The sequence below is a fragment of the Lissotriton vulgaris genome, chromosome 8 (assembly GCF_964263255.1).
Source record: "Lissotriton vulgaris chromosome 8, aLisVul1.2, whole genome shotgun sequence".
NCBI classification, from domain to species: domain Eukaryota; kingdom Metazoa; phylum Chordata; class Amphibia; order Caudata; family Salamandridae; genus Lissotriton; species Lissotriton vulgaris.
In genome coordinates, this window is record NC_141696.1 from 266,091,990 (window position 1) to 266,112,351 (window position 20,362).

The 20,362-nt window shown below is 43.0% G+C and overlaps 1 protein-coding gene across 2 annotated transcripts in view; it reads right to left on the reverse strand.

The window, feature by feature from the left end:
- The window catches only part of NCAM2 (neural cell adhesion molecule 2), a 1,306,184-nt gene that overhangs the window by 461,270 nt on the left and 824,552 nt on the right, over positions 1–20,362 (reverse strand). The window contains exon 9 of one of the 2 annotated variants that reach the window (XM_086934038.1): positions 5,142–5,219. The exons of the other annotated variant lie outside the window; for it this stretch is intronic. Within the exon in view, the coding sequence (XP_086790164.1) occupies positions 5,142–5,219 (78 nt within the window). The remainder of the gene's footprint in view (positions 1–5,141; positions 5,220–20,362) is intronic. 2 annotated transcript variants of the gene reach the window in all.

Genomic DNA, 20,362 nt, shown 5'->3' on the forward strand with positions numbered 1-20,362 from the left:
GGCCTCATCGAAAGATGCGTACCGCACCGAACAAACTTCCGGGTCAATCGCATCGTTCACCGAAAGACCCCTTGGCGCTGACAAATTATGTATCAACCTGAATTCCCCCGGATCTTTTTTGGGGACTACACCGAGGGGTGAACAAACAAAATTAGCAACTGGCGGGTTGTCATATGGTCCAGCAACCCGACCTCGGGCCACCTCCTTACCAATCTTTTCTTGTACCACCGCCGCATTCTGTTGCACCGATAGTTGATTCTTACATTGTGCTTCACCCTGAAAATCCCCCGCCGGGATGCGGAAACCATATGAGAAACCATCTTGCAACACCCCAGCGGAGATATGATCTGGGTATTCGTTTAGCCAAGGGATCATTGCCATGATATCAACCGGGGTCGGTAGCGGTGCCCCCTGGACCATTTCAGACCTGTTTGGCGCTACCCCTACTCCCCGTATCACTAGTCTTGGCTCTGCACGTATTCTCCGGATGGGAGGACTGACCACACCCCGAACATTCGTGCCTGAATTTACAAGAACCCTGGGGCCTAGTACATTTGCCCCTGTTAAAGCTCCAGCAGACCCCTTTTTTCCCTGTGCTGCCACTAGTCCTTGAGTTCCGGTCATTGCTGGAACTTGCTCGAAAGGGCGTCCCTGACGAAGGGCGGGAATACCCGGCCATCTCACCCCCCAATGCTGGCGACTTCCCCATCTCCATATTTTGCCATGAAATGGAGTCAAAACAATCCCATGTCAAGGATGAATCATGTTCCTTGGATTTGCGAAATATATTATCATAGGCAAACCATTGATTTCCTCCATACGTTTCATAAAAACCCATGATACGTGTCTGATACACAGCTAATTCCCCCAACAAATCGGGCCTACGTTCCCCCATAATTGCAATGAATATTCCGAACGCTCTGCCCCAATTGCCTATCGATTCATCGACTCTAAAACCGGCCATCTTGGCTCGCCACACACTTGGATGCAGAAACTCTTTCTGGTTTTTTACATGCTCGATTTCGTAGTGATCGGTCAACAAGGAGAATATGTTTACATATTTATCTGCCCATATCCTCTCCTTCACCTCCTTCGGGATATGCTGCACAATTTTTTCCTTCCTCGAAGGTACCGATCCCTCCCCAACCATCGGCAATGGCTTACCTGAAGCTGCCGCTGTAACTGTCGACCCCGCCGTACCAACGCCTGATCCTGGATGACCCACGGGCGCCTGCGGGGAAACAAAAGGACAAGGTGGTTTTGCGGCCTCCCGTGATTGCCGCAACTGCCTCATTAATTGCTTGGCCTCCTCAGCCGTGTCCCCTGGAGCAACGGAACCCACGCTGTTACTACCCAACCATGCCGCCAGCTGGGCGGCCAACTCCGGGGGCATGTCCCCCTCGTTCACCGGGGTAACCACCACAGGGATCGGCTGCCCCTCGACGGGAACCGGCACAGGAGCTTCCACCGGTCTGGGAGGGCTCGCCGGGGGAGCCACCGGAACTGGGACCTTGTCCTCATTTGCCCCGTTCCTGGCCCTCTTCCTTCTCCCGGCAGGGACCGCCCCTGGGATGGTTCTTTTTGGTCGTCCTGTACCATCCCTGGCCGCCATTTTCCTCTTCATCTCCGCCATGTCTTTCACCAGCATCCGGAGCATTTGGTCGGTGCTAACCTTCTTTGCGACTCTCTTGCCCGGCATTCTCCTCACGTATATAGGAAGGTCCTGGACAAGACTTGTAGCACTAGAAGAGAAAAAAGAGAAATTACAAATTTCAAAATTGGCTCTTCGTTCCGTCTCGAGCTCACGTGCAACGCTGGGGTGCAGCTTCAGAGCACAGGAACAAGAGGATGCTTCCTTGGCTTGTCGCTCCTTTTATCCTTCGTCGGGCGGGCGTAGACCCTCCTCCGATCCGCCCCGCGGGCGTGGCTGGCGGTGTTGGTGTCTAGGACAACCCCTTCTTGGGCGGGAAAAGGCGCGCCCCAGCTACGCCACTTCGGGCATACCAGCCGGGACACGCCTCCCGCCCAAAATGGTTTCCCGGGGAGATCGGGGTACTCAACCATACGTTCGGGGGGACCGAGTGGTCGCCCCTTTCCATTCTCCAAGAGCAGGCTACAGCAAAATCCTTCTTAACCAGCCTCATGAATCAATGTTTAGCATTACACTTAATATCCAAGCACATACATATATTAATTAAAGAAGAGACTATATGCCTTCAAAACAATAACTGCACATCTAATTGAATGTAGATGTAGACAAAACATTGCAATATCTTCTAATCACTTTGGTAAAAGTCAGGTATTTTGTAAATTAACACAAACGTTTGCTTATAAATTATTACAGATTTGATTAATTTGTAATGAGTGATGCATTTTTAGGCAATATATGATCTGTCAGTCGTTATGGAGTTTTGCTTAAAGTCTCAGAAGTATTACAGGCATTTCTTTTTTGCTTTATTCTGATTTCGTGGTAAATATTTAGCTTGAATATTTTACAGTGCTCTGCTAATGAATTAAGAGTTAGTGTGCATTTGTTGTATAAACTGTAGAGGTGGAATAATGAGACAGACAGTTTTCTTGTTGTCTCTTGGGGGCATATTATCAAGACTCGGCGATAAAATTATCGCCACTTTATCGGCAGGAAACTTCCGATAAAGTGGCGATAATAGGCTTGATAATATGCCCTATGGAATTCCAATCGAAGCTCATGTTAGATGTCAAGGACATTTAACATGAGCTTCGATTGGAATTCCATAGAGCATATTATCAAGCCCATTATCACCGCTTTATCTGCAGTTTCCTGCCGATAAAGCTGCGATTATTTTATCGCCGAGACTTGATAATATGCCCCAGAGTTTGTAACCTTGTATGTAGAGAGCACTAAAGGCACATCCTATTCTTTTAGAGACATACCAGGAAGACCCTTAAGTGGTATATTTTTGTCTTTACGGTTGTTGCTAGGTGGAGTTTTAATCTCTGGAAAAGTTTTGAAAACACGATGGAACATTAGGCCAGATTTAAAGCAGTGTATTTTAATTTTTAGTTTTCGAATATGGCACTTTTCCCTTGAGGATTGATGGAGGAAATAGGGGCCGTCAAAATTGAAAGACAACTTTACAGATGCAGTTGTTTTTTGACCCAAACATTGTAAACGTTGGTGCTTAGCAGTGCTCATACAACCTATTCGTCCACTATGCTTTGTAAAATATTTAATAACAACATTTTATAGGAGTTTTAAGTACTCTACAACCACAACCAGTATCATAGATCACTAATACTTACTAAGAAAAACACTAAAAGTGTAGGGAAAAAAATGCACAAGGGTGCTTGAAATTGCTCGAGTGCCTTTAAAGTCAGCGGAATTCTAGAGAGCATAACTTGGTTTTATGTAACATCTAATTCTGAAATTTCAGGCGCTGCAATTTCCAGATATTAGTGTTACTCATTTTTATGGTACTGAACTTATAGCTCTTGAACGAATGAGAGGCTGAGTTTGCCCTGGTAGGAATTCCTAATCATGATGTGAGGTGATAGCAAATTCATCATGCCTCAAAAAATACCCGTTCAAACTTTATTACAGCACAAGTCTTAGCACATGAAGTGGCAGAGAACACCTTTCCTTTCCTTGTCCAAAGTCAAGATTTCATTTATATTTTGTTCATGCTGCAGGCACAGACAAAGGAATTTAGGAAGTTTTGATAAAGAGGAAAAGACTCCTACAATATACACAATTTAATACTATTTAATGTCACATTATATTTTAATTGAATAATAGAAATTGCCATTAAAAATATAATATTTGTTATACATATTTTAAATTAGTTTATCTCAATTGGTGTTTTTAACAATTTAAATGACCTAATGTAGTTGAGCATTATTTCCGATGGTTTTTTACTTTCATTCCCTACCTCGATTATTTTCTATGGGACAGTTTTGCAGTACTAGTGGTTGGCCATGTGTAGTACTGAACTACAAAAGAGTAAGTTACTACAAAAGGGTAAGTTATTACAAATGTGTAAGTTACACATATACGTTTCTACAAAAGTGTAAGGTACTACTAAAGTGTAAGCTACTACAAAAGTGGAGGTTGTCAATACTGAAAAGTAGTGAACTTATTCCAAAATATATAGTACATTTGTTAATCAAGCCCTCTTAATATTTATTCCTGAAGGCTTTGCATATGTATGGAATACAGTCATGACCTTCTTACAGACCATAAGTAGAATTACTGAACATAAGTAGAGTACTCCTTGAAAAATGTGACAGCCCCAAAGTTCATAAAGTTGAGATAATTTTTTTGCATGAACAAATATAATAGGTGTGCATTTATGCATGCATACATCATTTCACAAAACAGCATTTGCAATGTAAACCATAATTTTCTCTACAAAGAATCTTGTTTCCCAACAATGATGTGGAGGGTCAACCCTGCCAATTCTTCAACAGTACACTGGTTTACTTCTGCTCTGAGTAAACCTCAAATCATATGCAGGTTGGGACTGAGTATGTCAAAGTTCTGTAAATATCCATAAAATCACATCTTTATGCATGTTCACCTAGATTGCAAGCCCTCACCCAACATGCTATGGAATTATACTTACAAAAAGTTCAAACTGTAAATGTGAGTTCCCACTTGAAAAAATAAGCCATCCCAGTTAATTTTAGCTGCACAAAGATGTTAGGAATAGGGACGAAATTAGACTTCTATGTTTTTTCTAAAGGTACTTGCTTACTAGCGTATGTCTAAGGTTAAAATATAGATACTGTCTTAATTAGTTAATTGCATAAATTATATTTGTCACAGTAGATAACCTACTCAATTGTAATTGTTTTAATTGTACTAATCTATGCTCACATCTCATTTAGGAAATTTGTTCTAAAGCAACATTTTCTACAACTTTGAATGACCAATTATCAACATATCTTTTTTTTTTAAATAACTAAATGAAACTTTAGATCATACGTGCCCCCATATCATGTCTTTCTTCTCCCTCTATGGCAAACACCCTTAATCCAAACCTCCTCTGAATTACAAATCATGTATTTCAATAACAGACTATACAGATCCCAGTATTTAATGGATTGACCTGAACAAAAGCATATTTATGATTTCCCCTGAAAAAATAGTTGAAATTCCTTACCCTTTTACACAGTAGCAGCTTTTCTTTGCCAGCAGTATTGTGATCATCAGCGCTTCCTTTATTCAAAGCACACGTCAGCTGAAAGAAAAAAAGCCACTCTGCGCATTGAATAAAGGAACTGATGACTTGCAAACAACCAGAAGCAGATAAAGGCACTTCCTATGTACCACTGAGGCATTTATGCAAGTTCACTATGGCAATGGTTAGTTAAATTGTTTTGCAGGGCACTTAAAGTAAGAAACATTTGATGGTACTATGTGACGTTTCACTCCATTATCTGTTTCAATTTCAATGTAACATATTACCTTCATTCATTTCTTAAGGACACTATTGGGAACCTTGCCTAACACTCTACACCAGGTTCGGATCACACAAATGAATGCAAACCCATTGCATAGTGTTTTTTTGGGATGTACGTTTGAACACAATTATGATTTGCATTGAAGGGTTGTCTAAACCAACCCAAAGTAGTGATATGTCCTACTTTGTGTCAAGAGGCCATCCCATGATTGGGACCAGGACATTCCTAAGGAACCACTGTGGGGGTTTGAAACAAAGTCATGTGAACTAACTATTATTATAGGGAGAAATGTAAGCCCAAAAGGTATGTCTTTGAGGCATGTCTAACAGTGGAGAACGTTTTAAAAGTCTCCACACTTCCCCAGTTTTGCATGTGTGCCGTACTGCACCACACAATTTCTATTTCAAGTTTCTCCTTCCAGTACAGAACCTATGCTTGATAAAAAGCATACACTCTTGCACTACAGTGCAAGGATGTGTGTATTGACATATGGCAGCCTAACGTGCGCCATGCCAGGGAAAGAGGTAATTGTTTCAATGTCTTAGTCTGCTTTTGTTACTTTGCTGCAATACAGCAGCTTTGGTTGCTTCTGCACTGTGCCAAAAGTTAGTAAATTTGGTCCTCGATCTTCTGAGGAGTTCAGCAATGATATGGCCTTTAGATCACAAATGCAATCAATGGAATCATCCACCACAGCAAACATAAAAAACAACTGCAAATTGAGAGTCTGATTTTGTTATTATATCTAAAATGCACTCCACGTTTATGCGATTCACAAAATATTTCAAAAGTATAATGGGTAAACTTCAACAGTCACAGGCACTCTAGAATACTTTAGTGGATACCCTTCTACAGCAACCAATGTATTCATAGGAAGGGCTTTGTGGTTTTGGCTGCAAGTGTTCAGTAGCAGATTTGTAGTGTAATAAGGATGTTTTGTGCCAGTCCCCATATTGTTTTCTTTATAACGATTTCTTACCTAACAAGTTCTGTGTTCGTTGAACCATTTATTAAACTGCTTACTCCATTATGTAAATGACATAATGCTATGGAGTACAACATTATTGCAGCATTACTCATACTATCATGACCTCACCTAGCCCCAGAGACCATTTACTAGGGAATTAGAAGTAAATTAAATCAGATGTAGGACCATTTTATCATGTTCTGGTTAGTAATGTAAAGTACACGCAGTGCTAAAGTCAACAGGAACAAATTCAACAAAACAGGAGGGATTAAGGTGACACATGTGGGGGAATACCATGCTAAGGATGGCATAGTTAACATATATATCATGGGAACAGACATCAGGTGAAATACTAGGAATATGACATTCTGTGTTAACTTCCCTTGGTACATTTATCCCCATATATACCATCTTATCATTATTAGCACATGACTTGTTGGCAACATCAATCATGTTTAGAAGTTACTGCCATCTTTTCAAGTACTCTTAGTACCACGTTCCTGTATGATACAGAAAGGATATTTTCCAAAAGCTAATTCATGAGAGGCTACAAAGTGCACTTGATGCATCTGGATACACAGCTGTAATGGGAGACGGTTTGACACTGGCCATGCACATTTTGACAATGGTTTCTGTATATTTCCTTTTCGTAATATGTAATGGAAAATGTTTCTTAAAGAAAATATGACGGAGAGAGGCAGCTTTATTAACATTTTGAGACAGGTGTTGTCAAAACAGTGATGCAATTTAGCACAACACTTTTATTTGGGATTTACTTTCCAGCACAAACAATGATCTGTGCTGGAAAATAACCCTAACAAAAAGCAAAGTAGGGCTATCACCGTTTTATGATGCTTTGCATCAATGGGTGATATAATGGATGGTACATGGGTGTTTCCATGCAACCGTCAATGATGTTTAATGCAAACCCCTAACTACTAACATTTGTAGAGAGGGTTTACACCAAAAATCTGGCATCTTCCAGACAGGACTTGAAAAAGAGAAATGGCTTTATATCTTTATTTTGTCCAAATGTGCTTGTGTGCTGCATTTTACAGCACACTTCGAGAGTGGAAACGTTTTAAAGTTCGCCTCAGCAAAGTATTTTTTATTGGAAGGTTACTCTTTCAGTACAAAGCCTAAGCTAGACAAAACGCACACACACTTGTGTTAAGGTGTATGTGTGGCACAAAGCAGGTCCAGAAGGCCACCACAGGAGAAAGAGATACAGTGCAATATCTGTAGATACGGTACTGCCCTGCTCTCTCCCCTCATGCAAAACAGTGCAGCACCATTGGTTGCTGGATTAAGTGACACTTTTGTCCTAGAGTTTTGGTGTCACTCTTACTCACAAACTGTCCACAGAGGCAAATGCAATGTATACATGCATACTTTCTCTGTTAATGCGTACCCATTTTGTTGCATTCCACGTTGAAAATAAGTGCTGATGGATTGTGAAGATAGACAGTGAAAAAACAGCATTACTCTTGGTTATGCTATAGTCTCCATTGCAAAGGGACAGCTAAATAGCTGCTCTACAAGATCTCTATCCACACCAAACTGATACACAGTTAACGTGCAATAAATGATTCTGTGCTAAACAAATTCTAAGTAGGGAATAGGAATAATAACAACAGAGGCTCAGGCACCTTAAAGATATAATGGAAAAGATAAGCATTTTCGATCTCTGATAAAACTCTACAGAAGATTCTGTGAGTTCAACTAAGTGACAACAATTTCCTATTTTTAAACGACTGGTACATTTTTATTGGAGAAGGTCAGTGATAGTGCAATGGCTATAGACATATTTATAGTGAAATATGGCTAGCGTATGGGAAGTTATATTGAAATCATCTGGGAACATTTTCAGTATTCCTTATTTACAAGGTATATGCTCTGTGGGGTATCCGAATTGTGAAAGGCTATCTTGTAATCATTTGGTCATAGCGGAGACATGCATCTGTGTTCACGAACGTCATTGTTGAATATCACACACTTTCTCTATCTATGTTTCAATTACAACAACACAAACAGATACAGGCCACTCCCTATATATACATTTTAAAACGCAAGAAACGACCATTTATGTTGAGCCTCTATGGACAGGCCTCTTACGCACTGAAAATTGTGCCCAAAATGCTTGCTCTTTCACAAGTGGAAAAGTTCTCACTCATTAGATACAAACCTTTTCTAATACTGTATTTGTCAATATCTCATGAAATGTATTTCTTTTTTTTCACCCAGTATTAACAGAACCAAAAAACACAATATAACCTTCTGAATAGCACACATTCCTATGTAGTAAAAGAAAACATACAATATGATCTACCTGCTACTACCATGTCAAACTACTTGACAAGTACTATCTATTATACTTGTTAGAAATTGGGGTCTCTAATTGGCAGAGGTATGAAACTTTGTCTAAGTAGGGACCCTTGCTTCTAGGCAGGGTAAGGAGGATACACACTTTAGATAACACCTGGTCACCCCCTTGGTAGCTTGGAACAAGCAGACAGGCTTATCCCAAAGGCAATATGTAAAGTATTTGTACTCAAGACACACAGTAACACAATGAAAACCTCACAAATGGACAACACACCAGTTTACAGAAATAAAGTATCTTTATCTAATCCAAGCTAGACCAAACCAACACAAATCCAACAAACATGTATCAAAATAACACTGAAGAACAGTTATTGCAAAAATAGAATGAGTAGAAACAAAATAGCTCCACCTGGGCTAGTACGTTGTCATGACAGGCATAAATCCAAAGTACAACGCCGACCACGAGGTGCGTGGCATCGGGCACACAGTTGCAGCAGCCCCCAAACAACCGTACTTTAGAAAATGAAGTCTATAGACAATGCACAGCAATATGAAGGTGAGTAGTCGGTGCTGAGGTTGAGGCCGGTTCCCTGGTTGCCACCGGGGAGGTGAAGCGTTGAGTCTGTGAGGAGGTGAGCCTTCGAAACCAGGACAAGGGAAGTCTGCAGTGTCGGCGGTGAGGTGTCGCTTCCAGTGAGTCAATGCAAGTCGAAGAGTTTGTGAACTCACCCTTGTTGGTTATCGTCTATGCGATAATGGGATGCAGTCACTGGTGGGGACTGCTTCAATGCGATTGCTATTCGCGGATAGGCTGATAACTACAGGCGTCAGCAGGCATCAAGGGGTGTTGAAGCTGCAGTGCAACCCTAGGACGCTTGGTTCAAGTACAGGGAGGACCTGGCCTTGCAGTTCGGGCTGGGCTGTTCCCATTGGGCGCAGGGTCAAGACTGATTTGCTTATGGCTGGAAACACACTGGAATGGCATGGTCAGCAAAAAAACGATGGATTCAGGCCCAGATCTCTGACTGGGGTGAATGTATGACATTGTTATGCAGTCTGTTCATCAATTGTTCTTTTTCCATCCGGCATCACTGGTGGCATCACTCGCGGCATCGCTGACAGCATCAGAGTTGTTTTGCTTGCTTTACAGCACCAACCACACAATTCTCAGAGCTCAAGAACTGGAATTGGAGCCCTTTTGAATTCCGGAGTCCACACAGGAGTCCAGGAGTTGGTCAGTGGATTGTAGTGAAGATTTGTGTCCCTGAGGCTTCATAACAGGAAGCCAGCACACACAAATCGTTGGAGATTCTTCTTCAAGCAGCGTTCACAGCAAAGTTCCATGGGAGAAGCAGCAACTGTAGGCCAACCCAGCAAAGCACACAGCAAAGGGGCGATATTTCACTACCAGGACATGTCAAACACACCAGCACATGTACTACTTTTTACCTACACTGCACTCTGCCCATGGGGGTCACCTTGGACCTACCAGAGGGGTGCCTTACAGGTAAGAAAAGGGAAGGTTAGGGTGTGGCAAGTGGGTGCCCTTGCCATATCGACATAACATTTTAAAAACTGCGCACAGAGACTGCAGTGGCAGGCTGGAGATACCTTTACAGGGCTACTCATCCGGGTGGTGCAATCAGTGCTGCAGGCCCACCAGTATAACAATTAAGAGTGCCTGCAAGGGATATATTTGCACAAATACACATATTTCGTTTTTTTCCAAATTCAATATTTCAATAAATGACATCAAAAATAAAATTCAGTCATTAAAAAATCAATCAAAAAAGAGGAAAAGTAAAATTTAAAGGAAAAAATTATTCAAAACTTGGTGTGTATATTCAAAACATTATTTTGTATATACAAAGGTGTTCACAAAAAAATCAATCTCACAGAACAGCGGTTAGAAATAAATTGTATAAATCTTGAAGGACCATAAGTCAATGTGTTAACCGTCCAAATCCCATATATAGTATTTGAAACTGTCTAACACAGTAGAAGAAAGTTACAATTGACACATTTAATGATGGCTTATTTCAGAGGAAATTAGACATTCGTCGACATTTCGGTCTCTGTATCTGTAAGTCATTGAGACCATCTGCAGGATTGTAGGTTTTTTAAGAGGATGGTAAATACCCCTCTTAATAGTCCCTGAATGGGAAGAGGAGCTGTTAGGGTTTGCTCCAATGGAGCCACCAATATATGACTGATCGTGAAATCAGAGCAACTTGTTAGGTCCTATTGTATCAGATATATCATGGACAGAACCATTATATGGGAAGCAATGATGATGTCTCATAAAGAGCTCACATTTTATATATGGTGGTCAAAATGAATTAGACACAGCTTTGTCAATCAAATGTTTCTACTGGCGTTCAAAAAGAGATAGATGCAGGGTCTATTGGTAGCATTTGATAACAGGGCCTGGCACACTCAGTGCACTTTACTAGGGACATACCAGTAAATCAAATCAGCCAATCAGGGATAATTAATCAGAAAACCAATTTACATAGAGAGCACTGAGCAGCAGTGGCAAAGTGCCCAAAGCATCTAAGCCAGCAAAAACGAAATCCAACAAAGTTTCAAAAATAAAGGAGATAGAGAGAAAAAGTCGGGGAAACTAGGCTAAGGATGCCAAGTCTGACAATACTCAAACATAAAATACAAATGTCGACATTTGCTGGAGCGGTGAGAAACAGATCCAAAGTGTTATCACTAAATGTTGCATGGGCTACCTTTCTACTGGCTTTTATTCAGAACTTTGACCAGAAAAGTAGTGGGTTGATAACAAATGGGTCCCATAAAGCTACCACATTCAAAAGATGCCACAAGTGGAGATCTCTTCCACCCAGTCTCTATGCAGGATTTCACTTTTTACCATATAATATTTGCTGATACCACATATCGCTTGACGTTTTTATCAGTGTACATCGATGTTTTTCAACATGTCCTGTGTCATCTCCCTCCAGTTCCCTTCTGTCTGAGCCTATACACTTACTGACTACAAGTAGAATTTCAGCCCTGCCAAGTACCATGCATCGGGGGCCAGACTTATGCATTTTAATGCAGGTGTTCTCATCGCTGTACTGAAATGAATTAGTTATACATAATTAGAGCTCACTCACAATACTTTTCATTTAAGCCAGCATGCTCGGCTGCTTCTGGTGGCATGCCTGCAATGGGCAATTTTCTGCAGTTGGCTTGGCCTCACTCATTGCTTTGGGCACAGTTAACTTCAACAATGTACTCTTTCCCCCAGGGATCAGCCAGCGTAGATTGTTCCTTCAAATAAAAAAAAGAAAGTGTTAACCCAGCATCTCTGGGTCACGTGGCTCACACCGTGACCCTGGCATCAGAAAAATACACTAAGAGCAAGCGCATCGATCCAGCTTCACTTGGATCCACCGGCGTGTTCTGTAGTTTTGAGGTGCACAAGTGTGTCACCATTAATTTGGCACTGCCAAGATGCAGTTTCTTTTTTCTTGTGCTAAAAGTGCCCACCGAGAGAGCATCGTCCCACTACTCTCCGAGCAGTGTAAAAAGGAAAATAAAATGATAATGCAACAGTATTATCATTTTATGTTTCCTACTGCAGTGGCTCAGTTTCTTTCATGCAAGGCAGGGCAGGGCTGGGCTGGCCAGAGCACTGAAATTGGAGGCAGCACTCTCTCAGTGTGCATGATGGTTTGGCCAGCCAAACAGTCATGCGCACTTAGCCTAATCTCCACCAGCTATATTATACTGCATGGTTGGGGAATAAGCACAGCCTCCAACTCCCTGTCTGATTGCTGAACCACGGTGCTCAGACCAATCACAACGATGCTGTGAAGCAGCGTAGTTATTGGCTAGGGCAGTCTGGGAGCTTGTGTGCTTCCGGGAGTCATGACAAGAAGAAGAAGACGGAGGAGATGTGGTGGCCTATTGTACCCAGGTAAGTATTTTTTTATTTTTTGTATTCCCCTCTCCTCTCTGACCTGTGCTATCACCCCCATTCTGTAGTTGCTGCCAATGCCAATAGCCTTTAACTTTTGGTAGCCTGACAGCCCTGGGTACAGCAGAGCTTGTATCATGGAAGGAGTGAACATACTATTTCATTTGCAGCCAGGGGAGTAGCAGGATCTATATAGCTCATTTGGTGAAGGCAGGTGTTGCAACTAGCATTGTTGGGAGGACCCACATTTATTTCCAGCAAGGTGACAACACTACCCACACATTGTCACAGAGCTCCTGCGAGATGACCAGGCAGTGACAGTGACTGCAACAGACCAGAGAGAGAAGTTTAGTGTGGTCCAAGTAAGTGTCTTTCCATCAACAAGGCAAGACAGCCAGGTTTGTCTCAGGACACAGACAGCATTTATCACCATCACTGCCTGCAGCTACCTAAGTTCCCCACTGGCTGGCTAAAGACCCTGCCTAAGCCACTTTAAGACTCATCCTGGCAAGGCAGTGAAGATGAAAGCTGACGGCATAGGTGAGAGGCCGGTAGAGGACTAAAGAAGTGCAATAGTGCTCTGGGGTCAAAGACATTATGGCTTACAGAACAAAACATTTTGACCTTTTATCTTCAGATAAATATATATACTTTACCATACTCCTAAAAAGAATGATAAATAATAGTTAAAGACACTGGTAAATTCAGGTCTTTCTTTCACATTTACCTGATTAAAAACTCAGATGGTTAATGGAAACACTGTGTGTGTACATAACCAGAGAGAAACAGAATTGACCACTGATTTGCACAGTAAAATTGCGTTCCACAAAATGTGTAGACATATAGAGGCCTATTACAATGGAGGTCGGAAGCTTTCTGACCATCATCGTCAATTTCAATTCCGACCGGTTGAATATGTATCAGCCGGTCAGAATTGAAACTGGCTGGTCATTCTGGCTTTCGACAGGCTCAAGAAGCTGTCAGCCAGTCGTACCTGGCTTGTAATTCCAAAGGGCGGGCCTTTCCACCCTTGGGATTACAGTGCACGGTTTCCGGCATTGTTTCCATGCCGGTCTGTCCGACATGGAAACCATGTTTGAAAGCATGTTTGGCAGCCCCCAGAGGGGCCCCCTTGTGTGTGGGACCTCCAGTTCGAGGCAGAGGTGGCACCTTTGGTGCCCCCCTATAGATCCCTGCTTCCTGTTGCAGGCACTTTGTGGTGCCTGCCACGGGTGCAGGGATAAACAACACCTCCCATTTCCCTATGGGAGCATGTATTACGGCCGGTTTACTGCCGTAATCCATGCTTCTACAGGGAAATGCCGGAACGTGACTGAACAGTGTTCAGTTGCATCCTAATGAGGTGGGTGGTCTGGCGACCGGAGGTCAGTCGGTCCCATTTACAAGACAGGGTAAGGCGGACGCAAGTCCCCCTGACATCGTAGTCTCCAACTTAGTGTTTATTACAAAATGTTTTACAGATCTATATTTTTAGTAATAGGCGAATTTTTTCAGTGTTCACTAGAAGGATGCACATCTGAAGGAAGCCTGTAACACCTTTAAATGATCTATAAAAAAAGAACACATGTTTGTGACCATGAAGCATTACCTGACTCTGAAGACAAGGACAGCGTATTTTGTGGCAGGAATGCTTGACGTATTTCTCAGGCATGTACACCAGTCACCTTTTCATATTTCAAGATTACGGAAGAGCTAGTGGGATAGTGACCTTCCTTTTTAGGAGTTTTTCAGCAGATTCGGGATCTGTTTAGAGCTTCTCAATTAGTAGCGTAGCTAGACTAGTAGCCGCCCATTGCGGTTCCCTACAGCGACCACCCTGCAGCCATATATTCGAGCGGGGCTGGGGCGATAACACAGGTAAAAGACTATGGAGGCGGGAGGCCACCACCCCCAAAACCTGTGCCGACTGGGGCGGATCTCCCCTTTCTTGATACACCACTGTTCTCCTTGCTCAAAAGATTGACATTTCAGATATTTATCCTTTACCATGTACTTCAATTTTACTCGCGAGAAAATGTCACACATTCGGCCACTAAATTTCACTCATAAGTACACTGAAACCATGGAAAAGTCACATATAAGCATTATGAACATATGGCAGCCTTGCAGTTTCATGTGTGGTCTTGCAGAAATGAAGGTGGATAATGACTGAACCACACTCTCTGATGGAAGTGTGAATAAATGTTTTATTAAAACTTCCTAATAACTCAATATCACACTGCAACCATAGGAATTGAGTGGACTGGCCCTTATTCTTGAAAAAGGAACTGGGGTAACTCATAAAATGGAGCAGTTGTTCTCTATGAATCATTGTTTTCACATCCTTGGTATTCTCTTCACATTTGTAGCTGTAAGAATGCCAAGGTACCTTTGGGGAAACTGGCCTGTTGCTTATGTTCTGTTCAGCGAGGGGTTGGCCTGGTAGTTTGGGTTTGACTGTTGCTATCCGATCAAAGTTAATACTGATTTGTAATAGGATGGGTCCAAAATAGACTGAGGATGCATTTGAAAAACATTCTAAATGCAACAGAACAAAAACAGCAGCAGCCAGCATGAACATTCATTGTTCCTGTGTTCCTCTTAAAACATATTTGTGCAAACCTACTCATAATTTCATGAACGGGCATCATCACATAATTTTCATTAATCTTTTAAATTACTGACAATTCTCCAAATACTCTGGAATAATAAAAAAGTTCCCCAGTCCTCTAGAGAAGACATTTGACCCGAGGGTATGGTGTATCCTGCTTGATACTTGTCCAGTGGGATGAGGAGTTGGTCCCAGAACCAGATAGGCACAGTTGAGGACAGAACTACTTATTTCACTAGTTCACCCCTCGCTAAAACACCACCACCTCCAACAGCAGAACTGTTCTGCCTTGTTTGATATAACGTGCATAGTCCACTGTGGAACAGTTTGTAGTATGGCAAACAATATGGATGCAAAAAGGAGAACTTTTGTCTTTTGGGACTTTCATTCACTGTGTTTAGGGAATGCCCAGGAGACACCACCATCTGCTGGCTAGTTAATCCTACAAAATTGACACCTTCCTCAGAGAGCATCACAACACATCTGGTCCTGTAGAGGAACAGAAGTGGACTGTACCTGCTTCCATGAGTTGTGTGAAGACCTGAAAGGAGGATCTAGGTCTCCCTTGTAGCCAGGACTGAGAGGTGTACTGCAAGGATCAGCTGACTGACCTCATGTGTGGCTACAGGGACAAAACATGCTACAAGAGACCTTTTACATCAAGCTTACAAGTTGCAACTGGACCGTAACTGGACATTGCTGTTGGCATCTGCTATAAGCCCATGCAGAGACCAAGAGCAACTACTCTCAAAAACTAAGAAATTGGGACAGAGAACATTTATGGAATTCCAAGTTCTCTGTAGCTTCAATGGTGTCTTGTGGCAAAGATGTCCAATTGGAGAGAACCTTTTGATATGGCTTCAGGTTTGAACTGCCAGAGGATTTATAGCTCCAACAAAGAATCAAAGGGCCTGATTCCTGGTTTGGAGAACGGGTTACTGGGATATACAGTCTGCCTTATTACAAATGCATTCTATCCTATTGCACTTGTAAATAAGGTGGAAGAGATATCCTTCACCAAAATCAGACCCATAGTCTGAAGTTAGAAATCCTTACTGGTTGCAGGCATGAAAAATATCTGTCTGACAATAGGACTTTGTCAATAAACAAAAATGTTCCTTCTTGGACCCGCAGGGGAAATTAAACTTCAAAGAGTTAACCAGATGTAAAATTTGTTATTAGGATCGCTTGCTTGGTGTACTTGACCTCTCCTCCATCACAGTCTACCTAAAATTGCATTTAGGACCCAAGCCACTGCAAACAGTGACTTCAAATTAGATTTGATGTTGTCTCTATTTATCAAAATTGGTTGTGTGATTTTCACTGCATTATATTTTGACTTTGTTATTGTTTTGGTAATACTAAATCATTTACATAATTTTCATTAGGTTAAACTGCATCAAAGAAAACAAGCATTGAGAACAGGTTTATTTGATGAGAGGGAAGATGGCGGATTGACTCTGTCGAGGAGGAGAGCACCTCTGCTACCCTCTCAGTCTCCTACTCTCCCACCCCCGGTGATGAGGATATCTGGAATTGAGAGGAAAGCGGTCGCAATATCTTGATTGACTGGGCATTTCTCTTCCTGTTCTATCAAAAAACAAGAGAAAGGTGATGATGACTGGCTAAACCATAGCAATATTTACCTAACTGCATTACTGCATACTTGGCTCATCAACGTGTTGGAGATAGTCTGCTGTGGTTTTGGGCCATCTTCTTCATGCCAAAGAAGCAAAGTGGTTTGCTGTATCCCGCCGCGTGGCTTATCCCGGCATCTTCTTGGCATCTGTGAGTTGTTGTATGGCTCCCCTGCGGCCATCTGCTCTGAAGGGATGGGGATGCATTGGCGAGATTGCAGCTTCCAATTAGGGGAACTTGACATTTTCAGGCACCTCCAGACCTGCAAAAGATCTGGCACCTTTCCTTCGGCACGGTTGAGTGCCTGAGGCAGCTACCGGCTCTGCGCAAAAACATCCTGTGCATGTTACGGTCTGGGCAGGCAGGCGGGCTGCTTTAGGCCTTTGGATCTGAGCGATGTACTCCGGCGTCATAAATGGTGGACACGTTACTGACGCCAGTCCCGGAGGGCTGGGAGACGTCTCAGCCCAGAACTGATACGCAGGTAAAAGGAAATATCTATTGTTTGTTTTGTGGGAGAGCAGCAGGACAGCTAGTAATGATGGCAATATGGTCTATCCTGGAAACAAAGCTGCAAATACAGGTCTGGCATAGGCAGACTCAGCTACTCTACATTCCTCTTTGCGTACGGACTGTCAAGATGTAGAGTCTGCTCCACAGTATGATCTGTCAACTATTCCTGCTTCCCCTTGCCCTGAAGAAGTGAGGGCTTTAGCCACCACGGAAAGGGATCTAACCAACCAAAGGGCTGCACATCCCACTGATATAGTTGTCTCAGCTCTTGGCTCTGCACTTAGCACCCCGGCTGGCGTTACATGGAGACCAACTGATAAAAAACGTATGAAATTAATTAAGGATAGCACCCCTTTGAAGGCAAATGGAGCCAAAGTAATCAGAGGCACTAAAAGTGGAGGATTGAGACTATCTTCTACTAAGTCTGAGGATTTGACTCAAAACCATGTTGGGGCCCGCTCAAAGATAGGGCGTGAGGCTAGTCCCCTATGCCGATGGGTGTCATCTATTGTTTCTGGCTTTCCAATCCTGGTATAGCAGGTTCCTAGGAAGTCTCTCCTAAGTGAAGGAATTCTGTTAATCTGAATCACACTATCCAAGATACTATAACTATGAGTTCATATCAAGTGGGCAATACAGAGGGAGTCTTAGATCCATCAGTGCTGGCTGATCAACACAACACTCCGGCGATACTAATAGGTCAATCTAGCATCTCGGAAGGGTCACGAGCTGAAAAATCATGTGACTGCGAGGATCCTTCTCTGTCTGTAATTCTTCAGGCGCTGCCTACTCAAACAGAGGCTCAAAGAATGTTATTCACAAGCCAAAGCTGACAGTCTGGAAATCAAGCAGGCACTAGCACATTGTGTTCAGAGGTTTTGGATTTGCAACAGCGGTTTACAGTAGTCAAGGAAGTTAATACCTCAGTTGTAAAAACTATCAAGGCACAAGAGACTCAGATGGTGTTTCTACAGGCAAACGTTGAGGACCTCAAAAACTGACATTGTTGGAATAATTTGAGGGTCTTCGGTATACCTGAAGGGAGGGAGGGCTCGGATCCCAGGGCATATCTGGTCAATTTATTTCAACAGGCATTTTAGGACCTTGCTGACTGGGATATGGACTCTCAGGTGCCACAGGCACATAAAAACACTATATTTAAGATCAGGGGTTCAAGGAGGGTCATCACATCCTTGCCTAATACCTGTGTATATCTGTAATTTTCTGCTTCAACAGGCAATTTATTTAAAAGCCCATCCTATTACCCCTGTTAAATTAGATTTAATCTCTCTATTTGTGAGGTCTGATTTATGTAAGGCTTAAACGGAGAGAAGGTGGAAACTTTGTAAACAAATACACCCTCTCAAGGCAGTTTGTCCACAAGTTTTCTTACAGGACCCAGCCCAGCTGAAGACAGTTAAACACAGAGACAGAAAAAAAGAACGCCTTTCTAGATGGCAATCTGATTCAACTTGAGAAGAGGGTGAACATTAGATGAGTCAAGGGGGGGAGCTTTCGGTGGGCTTTTTTCATGGATGTACAGTCATGCTTTCTGGGGGGTTTCCTTTCCTTTCTTTCTCTTTTGAGGGGGTGTGGTTGGGGGTAGGGGATCGAACAAAGAGTGCTCTACATTGGCTGTCAGTCAGGGACAGCAGGGTAGGTGGGTGATTTCTTCTTCAGGTAAGGGGGGTGTGTCCACTGGAGGTGGTGTGGGGCACAGTGTTATTTGGGAGTAACCTTTTGCCTTGCTTTGGGCATTTCTTGTGGGAGAGTGGTTGGTGAGGTAAGGGGCAATTTAATAGCCAGTTAATCTTTGGAAGCATACACATGGTGAAGTGTCGCAGGGTAATGGAGTTAAGAGGTAGACATTTTTTTAAGATTATGTAATGCTTAATTTTGAAAGTTATGTTATGGAATGTCACAGGCCTCAATCAAACTAGGAAGCAGCGTTTTATGTTATGTTATGTTATGTTACGGGTTTGTTAAGCGAGACAGCTGCCCCAGCAATGGGGCGTCCCGGCGCTAAGAACCATAGCACAACCCACTGGGGTGAGGGAGGGGAAAAGGGACCTACCAACATGAAAAAAGATGGGTTTTGATAACTTTGCGGAAAGTGAGTAGGTTGTCGATACAGCGGATGTGGAGGGGTAAGGAGTTCCATAGTTTTGCCGCTCGGAGTCTGAAGGAGCGACCTCCGATGCGGCTGAACTTTGTGCGGGGGACCACTGCTAAATGAAGACCTATGGAGCGCAAATTGCGCTGGGGGGAGTAAGGAGTAAGCAGCGATTGGAGGAGTTCAGGGCCCTCCGCATTCAAGATTTTAAAAGCAGTAGTGAGGGCCTTAAATTGAATGCGAGCTTCCACCGGAAGCCAATGTAGTCTCTGGATGGTGCCTCTAGCGGAGCACCTTCTGGGGAGACCTACAATTGCCCTGGCCGCACAGTTCTGTATTTGCTGGAACCTAGCTGTATCGGCTTTGTTAGCGCCTAATAGTAGAACGCTAGCATAGTCCAGACGGGACAGGATGGTGGCTTGGACAACGAGCTGCCGTGTTTTGGGATCAAAGAAGCCTAGAATGGGGTGCAGGCTTCTCAGTAACCCAATGCATGTAGCTGCTACCTTTTTGGTGTGGGTTTGGTAGCTAAGTGCGGAATCCAGCCATACTCCTAAGATTTTGACTAGGGCTTTGGGAGGTCCTAACAGAGGGGGCCACCAGTGGTCACTCCAGTGGCTGGGGTTCTTACCCAGGAGTAGAACCTCGGTCTTTCCTGCATTCAGCTGTAGGCAATTTTCAGTCATCCAGGTGGCAACGGCGGCCAGCCCATCCCTAAATTTTGTGGCCGCGGTAGAGGGCATTTCAGTGACGGTGATAACTAGCTGTGTGTCGTCGGCATACGACACCAGCGTAAGGTCCCATTCTTTGGCCACTGCC